At 48.8% G+C, this 8,568-nt stretch overlaps 1 protein-coding gene across 1 annotated transcript; it reads right to left on the reverse strand.

Annotated features, from left to right (window-relative positions):
- Positions 1–415: 415 nt before the first annotated feature.
- IL1RN (interleukin 1 receptor antagonist) lies at positions 416–6,240 on the reverse strand. Its single transcript, XM_032177620.2, has 4 exons — positions 6,125–6,240; positions 4,192–4,280; positions 2,967–3,079; positions 416–1,467 (listed from the first exon to the last, which is right to left on the reverse strand). Exons 1-4 carry the CDS (start codon positions 6,238–6,240, stop codon positions 1,252–1,254), a joined length of 534 nt encoding a protein of 177 aa, XP_032033511.1. The 3' UTR covers positions 416–1,251.
- Between the last annotated feature and the right edge of the window lie 2,328 nt (positions 6,241–8,568).

Below are 8,568 nucleotides of genomic sequence, written 5' to 3' on the forward strand. Positions count from 1 at the left end.
AAGAGGCAGCCAAGCCCCAGCCTCTGGGGTGAGAAAGACACATTGGTCTTTCAATTTCCTCAGCACTCTATACCCAAAGCCTGTCAAGGCCAAGGACATAGTCAACAATATAGGCATTTTCAAGATTTTATTGTAAAACAGAGCTGAAGTCACAGGAGGTAGGGAACTTTGCACCCAACATATACAGCATTCATTCACTGAGTACCTGCCAAGAGCAAGGTTAGGTGCTCGGCCCTGCAGGGACCTGAGACATACAGGAGTCATGTTTCCTGCTCTGCAGAGCTCCCAGCTTGGTGGGGGAGACAGGCAGAGGCATAGCCATCTTTCATACAAGTCTCCAAGTGCCAGAAGCTCTACAATGTCAAGGAGCAATTCATTCCTTCAGCAGAGGAGGAAAGAATCCCCAGGAGCCACATTTGCTCAGAGCCTTGGGAGCTGAGAAATTTCTGATAGGAGGTAAAGTACTGCAGGCAGCTGTAAAAGATCTGGAGTGGAGATGGAGCTTGGAGCCTGGGCAACAGTGCCTGGACAGAGGAGTCCAGATTATGGAAGTGTTTTAAAAGGAAAAAAAAATTATGGGGCCAACATAGTACCATAACTTTTAATTTTTACAAGTTGGGACATCACAAAAAAGAAGAAAAAAAAGGGAAAAGCTACCATTTACTTTCACTATCATTTCACAAATGCAGGAATATTTTAAGCCCCGAGCCTCTCCCAGAAAGAACATAATCTCCAAATGAAGGGCTCTCCTTCATGGGGACTAAAAAAAAAAATCATGAAATCCTTAATTTTCATTTTCCACAAACCCTTAAAAACCTTCCTCATGGACTGGCCTTTTTTTTTGTAAAACAGGGTGTGGGAGCCACTTGGTGGGGGGTCATCAAGTGGCCTGATGGATCCGGGGCATGGGAACGTGGAATGAGGGAGGAGGAGGCAGTGGGGAGAGGAGAGCAGGCTGGGTAGGTGGTCGGGGTTTGATCCTGAATGCAGAGGCGACATGGAAGGGCTTTGCACAGGGGCTGCTGTGCTCTGATTCACACATTAGAAAGACCATTCTGGAGGCAGCATGGAGGCTGGTCAGTTGAAGAGGAGGCAGAGTCCTGTGACCAGGTTCTTGTGACACTTTCTGAGGGTCCACCTCTCAATGGCTGGTCCTCAGTGCCCCCATAGCCGGAAGCCCTGGGGCAGGGGGACTGGCAGCCCCTGCAGTCCTTGCCACGCCAGAATGGAAACAGGCAGGCCTGGGCAGTACTACTCGTCCTCCTGGAAGTAGAATTTGGTGACCACAACGCCCTCGTCAGGCATATTGGTGAGGCTGACGGGCTGGTCAGCTTCCATCGCTGTGCAGAGGAACCAGCCAGGGCAGGCGGCAGACTCGAAACTGGTGGTGGGGCCGCTGTCTGAGCGGATGAAGGTGAAGCGCTTGTCCTGCTTTCTGTTCTCACTCAGGTCAGTGATGTTAACTGCCTGGAAATCAAAAGATGGGCAGGTGAGAGCTGAGGCCTAGGAAGTCCTGTGCTGCCTCCCTCTCCACTCCACACCATGATGTGACCCTCTGGACAGCCCAGAGTTAGTACAGGGGAAATGCCCTACCCTAAAAGCCCCCAGGTGCTCCTGTCTGCCACTCTATGGGACTCTGGGCCCTAGGTTTATTTATTTATTAATTAAGTTTCCCGAGAAGGAGTCTTGCTCTGTCGCCTAGGCTGGAGTGCAGTGGCGCGATCTCGGCTCACTGAAACCTCCACCTCCTGGGTTCAAGCGATTCTCCTGCCTCAGCCTCTTGAGTAGCTGGGATTACAGGCATGCACCACCACACCTGTCTAATGTTTTGTATTTTTAGTAGAGACATGGTTTCACCATGTTGGCCAGGCTGGTCTCAAACTCCTGACCTCGTGACCTGCCCACCTTGGCCTCTCAAAGTGTTAGGATTACAAGCGTGAGCCACTGCACCTGGCCTGGCCCAGGTTTCTTAGGACAGCAAAGACACAAAGAGGCTGTCCCACTGTCACACCTTGACTTTGGGAAATCTGGCTACTCTGGCTTCGAACCAGTAAGTCTGATAAATACACGGCACCATCAGCAGAAGCCAAGGCCTGTAGAGCTGGTGTTCTGTCAGGGTTTGAGCTCTGAGGAGATGGGGTGGTGGTGTGTTCCATGCAATGTCCTAGCCATCCCCACTCCTCACAGAACAGGCAGCCACCCTCCAGAACAGCGTCCCTGGTGAGGGATGTGACAGTACCACAGTATGGCCACTCACATTAAGGTTAAGGTTACATCCAGCAAGCCCCTGAGACAAAGCCATGTTTTCCCAGGGCTGGGAAACCTATTAACATTACATGAGATCAAGGAGCACAGGGCTCTGGGTGGGGCACCAACTAATCAATGTGAGTCGATAAGGATTGGAAGAGAAAGGTCCTGAGGATGGGCTTTGCTAGATGAGGGCAGGTACAAGTGGGTTGGGGGCCCTTGAACAAGGGAGTAGCACACAGAGTTTCAGGTCCTGGGTAGACCGCTACAGTGGTGACCCCCAGTGACCATGTCCCCTGGTGTTCACACTCTTATGCAGTCTCCTCTCACAAGTGGCTAGACATAGCCACGTGACTGGCTTTGGCCAATAGGATGATGCAAGTAGAAGTTATAATAAGCGCCTGCATGTTGAGGCTTGTCTTTTTGGAATAATCCCTTTTGGAAGTCAGCTGCCATGCTGTAAGGAAGCTCAAGCTGACTCTTAAACACTGACAGATCACATGGGAAGAGAGCCTGGAGGATGAGGGACCACTTTGGATGCCCAGCGCAAGCCAGGCACTCTGCTGAATGCAGCTGCCAAAGTGACCCAAGCCTGTTCCACCACACAGAACACAACTACCCAGCTAATCCTGGTCAACCCATAGAATCATGAGAAAAAATTGTGGTTGTTTCAAGCCACTGGGTTTTGGGGTGATTTGATATCCAAAGCATGTTTTTACCTCCAGCTGGAGTCTGGTCTCATCACCAGACTTGACACAGGACAGGCACATCTTCCCTCCATGGATTCCCAAGAATAGAGCATGAGGCTTAATGGGTACCACATCTATCTTTTCTGGGGAAGAGCAGAGGGGAGGGTCAGGTTAATAGAAGAGGAGACAGCAATAATGAAGAGACCCTGGGTATTTTTCTGTCTCCCCTGGTAGCCACAAAACTAAAATCCCAAGGTCAGAAGGGCAGAGAGGTCTCATCTTCCCAGTCTGCATCTAACAGAAGATTAAACCAAGTACACTATCCAGTTACTCCTAGAGGCCTGAGTCTCCTGGATGTTGTTCCATGTGATTTCCATCTTTCCCTCACTTTCCCCAGGATACCTGTGCTCCAGGTCAATAAGAGTGTTGCTTAGGGGCAGGGAAAATGAACAAGGCCATGAGTGGGGCTCCACAGGAGCCTAGGGGTCTCTGAACTTCCTCTTTCCCCAAGAGGCCTCCATGCTCTCATGTAGCAACAAAAATCTCAGCTTCCTCGTGCTTCAGTGTGTTCATTAGGAGAACTACCAGGACAGGAAAGGTAGGTCTCATCCACTTTCAGAGCGAGGCACGGGAGACAGAACTAGGGAATAGGGAAGGTGGGAAGGTGGAGGTAATACCGTCCTACAACAGCAAACAGGGGAGTGAAAACATCCTAGAAGGCTGGAACTAAAAGAATCACACATCCTGTCGTCCAACTGACATCATCCCACTGAAGGGAAAGCTGAGGAACAGTGTGGGTGAAGCTTCTTCAAGTTCATCCAGCTTGTTGACCAGAATATGGCTGAGTTTGGTGTCCAGGAATAAGAGACATAGCCCAGCCTTATACACGGTGCGTTAATTTGGGATTGAGTTAGGGTTTGAACAACATAGGAACATGGAGGCTTAATAGGCACTTGAGGAAGGGAATGGTCAACCTTGCCTTCTGGTATTTGCCCTTCCCAGCTGTGGCCCTGGGACCACCGTGCCTATAGGCACTGACCCCTGACCTAGACGCTACCTCTCCACGCCCTCTTCAGGCTGCCCTCATATGTACCCTTTAGTAGCCAGGACCTCCCAGCTTCAAATTTGAATACAAAGACCCAACAAGGATTAGGACATTGCACCTAGGGTTTGTGCAGGCAGGCCATGCTGCTCCAGACAGATGGGCAAAGTGACCCGATGCCCACACACATTGGCTTTCCTGGCAACCGCTCACCTTCTAAATTGACATTTGGTCCTTGCAAGTATCCAGCAACTAGTTGGTTGTTCCTCAGGTAGAAGGTCTTCTGGTTAACATCCCAGATTCTGAAAAGGAAAAGGACTCAGCTGTGGTGCACAGCCACCATGTGCCCAGCCTTGTGCTTGGCATCATCCTGTGGCCCCCAGAACTTGTCAAATTTGCATCCAGCTCTTCCGGGGGTATAGTATTTTAGTATACCTATGGCATGCATGGATGAGAAGACTGAGGCTGACACTGGTTAAGAGGCAGGCCCAACCCTCACAGCTGGTGAGCAGTGAGCCCACATTTGACTCCCTTCCTCACTTGCTTCCCATCTTAGATTCCCAGTGAAGGCACTTCTGTTTCAGCAAAGCATGCTGTAGAGCAGCAACATCCAAAAGAACTTTCTGGGATGCAAAAATGTTCTATAGCTGCACTGCCCAATAGGGTGGCCGCTAACCACGTGTGGCTATTGAGTTCTTGAAATGTGGATAGTGTGACCAAGGGTCTGGATTTTAAATTTTCTTCTATTTTCATTCATTTAAGTATAAATTTAAATAGCCATCTGAGACTAGTGACTACCACAGCACCTAGTTAGAAGTTTCAAGAGACAGAACACCTTGCAGCTAACTCGCTCTGAGCCTTAGACCAGAAGGGTCTGCCCCTAGAGCCTTTCCTCCATTAGCTGGTGACCTGCTCAGAGTCCTGCAGGAGCAGCTGCCCTTGGGAACAAGCTGGCTTCCTCTCTACCTCAGCCAGTGACCTGTTTCTTGGTCTCAATCCTTTCTTATTGGTACAGGGCCTCTCTGGTTGAGAGCAGGACTCAAAGCTGTGAGATGTAATAAACAGAGCCCCGGCCAGCATGACATAGGACCTGTGCCTCACCTCCTCACCTGTGAAGTGTGGCTAACTGTACCCACCTCATCAGGTGGCTCTGAAGAGCCCAGGGGCTCGATAAGGGGTGGCCGGGCAAACCAAAGTGCTTTGCATATGGCAGCATTGGCCTGTCTGTGATTATCCTAGTTTCTAGATTTAGCCTCAGTCTGGAGGGATAAACATCACCTTCTGGGGCCTCCAGGGGGATCTCCTGGAGCTTCTAGCTGATCAGAGCAGGGAGAGGCAACCTGGGGAAGCAGACAGTCCCCATATCTGGAAGGGAGAGACTTGTCACCCATACACCCACAGAGCCCGACTTGGAGCTTCAGCCCAGACAAACATAAAGGTCAGAGTGGGGGAGAAGTCACCCCAACATGATTTCACTGCTGGACTGTCACACGGCAGCGGGCATGCACAAGCAGTCCTGTCATTTCTATCAGCATCTTTACAAACATCTTTACAATAGTGATGGTCTCACAAAGCCCTGATTCCATTTCCAAATCACAATGGTTTTCAGGCTCTTTACAATGCACGGAATACTGTTATGCTATTATCTGTGCATTTAATTTTCACAACAACCCTGTAAGGCACACAAGGAGTTATCGTGGATCTCATGTCACAGATGTCACAGGTGGGGAAACCAAGGTCCCTGGAGAGTGGGACCCTCCGACGTGTCAGCACAGACAGGCATTGCTCATATCAGTCTGGGCCTTCGGGCTGTGCCCCTGGTGCCCCTCTCTGCTTCTCTGTCAGCACATTCAGCTAGGCCTGAATCGCAGTCTCACTCCTTAGCATGCATCTATTACTCACTGGGTTCCTGAGTCTCTGGGAAAGTAAGACAGCCCTCCAGTCGTACTGTCCACATCTGGGTTATTTTGAAATACAAGTCCTGAAGCCCATACATGTAACAGCCTCTTTCTTGAATAATGGACATCCTCTCCAGCCCAAACCCACTTCTCAGGCCCTCTGGGGCCTGGCAGCCCCTGGCAGCTGTGATATGTTTCCAATCTCCAGCTGATCCACCCTCACCTTCTCCTCCTTGGGGTAGCCTTACCTGAAGGCTTGCATCTTGCTGGATTTTCTCCCAAAGGGTCGGCAGACTGTCTCTGAATGGAACAGGAAAAGGAGGAGAGAGATTAGGTGACTGCAGAGGCCTCTGTAGATTTCCATTCTGTGACTGCAGCAAGGCAGTGGACTGCCATTGTGGGCCCAGGGTTGCGGTTTATAAAGAAATAGTCACTCACCCAAGCTAGGCATCTGTCACCCTGCCCCACTCTGAGAAGCGGAAATACCCTCCTCGCATTTCCAAAAAGAGAAACCCTTGCTGTTGTCACTTTCAACCCCGCTAAGTGTCGCAATGGAGTGTTGTAACTGATTCCCTCCCCCTTTTCCCCTGTGCAATTTCCCCAAAATTGAGATTTCTATTTCCCCTTCATTGAGCTCCTGGGAAGAAGAGCACAATGAAAACCAAACTCCCTACTGTGCCTGACAGGTACCCGGAGTCTGTTTGTTGACTTTTTAAAAAACAGATTTGAGCAGAAAGGCCGTTTTTTCATAATAAAATGATAGGGCTCCCTGCACATGGGACAGTCTCATGTCACTTTGTGTTCTTTGAAGGATGGACAGCCTTGGACTCCGGACCATAGATTGGCAAACATTCTGTAAAGGACGAGATAGTAAATATTTTAGGTTTTGTGCACCATGATTACTCAGCTCAGCTGTCTGTTTCACAAAAGGACATTGGCAATCCATAAATCAATAAGCCTAGCTGTGTTCCACTACAGCTTTATTTGCAAAAGCAGGGGATGGACCAGATTTGGCCTGAATCTGCCGACCCCTGATGTAAAGTGAGTCCTTCTAAGAAGTGATTTGAAATCAACTCTTTTCCCACTATCTTACATCTTTAAAGTTATGGTCTCCGGACGATGACATAAACTCAGCATTTGGACAGGAATGGGTCTAAATTCAACCTCTGCCACTTGTCATGTGCCACCCGTGTGACCTCGAACAAATCATTTCATTAGTTGAGCCTCTCTCTCTTCACTCTCAGAATGAGGGTGATCATGTCTTCTTCACAGATGGATGGAAGGAAGGAAGGGAAAGAGGGAGGGAGGGAGGAAGCAGGTGTAGGGAGGAAGAGGAGAACTTCTGGCCCATAATGGGCTCTGATACACATTAACTTCCTTCCTTACGATATTCTAGGCCTGGGGCCTGGAACCTTAGGAACAAGGTAAGCGTGCTCCTATTTTATGGGTAGGAAAAAGTTGAAGAGAATTTCTGCATGATCTACCAGATGGACAGTGCTGGTGCAGAAGCATAGGTTGCAGTGTTTTAGAGCTGGACAGGAGCGTGGCAATCATCCTGTCCCAACCTGGCATTGTTTTCAAAAAGACTCAGAAAGATTTAGACAAAAAAGGGACGTGTCCAAGGTCACATAGCTTGCTGATGGCAAAGGTATGCAGGGAAATCCAGGTCTTCTGACCTCCAGCCCCGGGCTTTATTAACAAATGCTTCAGAAACTTTAAACCCTAATATTCATCACACTCTGGGAAGAGGCAAATAAGTAGGCAGGTTAATATATATCACCTCCGTCAGCTAGTCCTCACAAAAACAAACAAATAAACAAACAAAATGTCTCCTTGGCCCTCAAAGGAAGACACTATTTCTCAAACGTGTTTCAAAAAGGATGGATGGGCTGGGCGCGGTGGCTCATACCTGTAATCCCAGCACTTCGGGAGGCTGAGGTGGGCGGATCACCTGAGGTCAGGAGTTCAAGACCAACCTGACCAACATGGTAAAACTCTGTCCCTACTAAAAATGCAAAAGTTGGCAGGGTGTGGTGGCATGTGCCTATAATCCCAGCTACTCGGGAGGCTGAGGCAGGAGAATCACTTGAACCCAGGAGATGGAGGTTGCAGTGAGCCAAGATCACGCCACTGCACTCCAGCCTAGGCAACAGAGTAAGACTCCATCTCCAAAACAAAAACAAAAAAGTATGAGTGACTCACTCAAGGTGACGCAGCTTGTGAGGGCAGTACAGGAATACAGACAAAATGTCAAAATATTTACTACTACAGCAGTTGATCTTGATGAGTCTGACTATTTTCAACTAACAAATCAGAATCTTTCTCTCAACCAACACATCTTCCAACCAACAAATCGGAATCGAACACTTTGTGTCCAAAGAGTTAATCCTTCAAAGGAAGAAGGCTATGAATGAATTTCCCACAGGTTTAAAGAACGTATCCTTCAGAGGAAATAGAACATTTCTGCAAAATTGTGTCACCTCCCTGGGTGATGGATTTTTCAGGCAAAATGGCATGTCTGTATTCCTGTACTGTCCTCATAAATAGTGTGACCTTGAGTGGGTCACCCATCCTTTTTGAAACACGCTCAAGAAATAGTGTCTTCCTGTGAGGGCCAAAGAAGCATTTTGTTTATTCATTTGTTTGTTTTTGTGAGGACTAGCTGAAGGAGATGATGTATATGAACCTGTCT

Source organism: Hylobates moloch, unplaced genomic scaffold (assembly GCF_009828535.3).
Source record: "Hylobates moloch isolate HMO894 unplaced genomic scaffold, HMol_V3 SCAFFOLD_15, whole genome shotgun sequence".
In the NCBI taxonomy this organism is placed as follows: Eukaryota; Metazoa; Chordata; class Mammalia; order Primates; family Hylobatidae; genus Hylobates; species Hylobates moloch.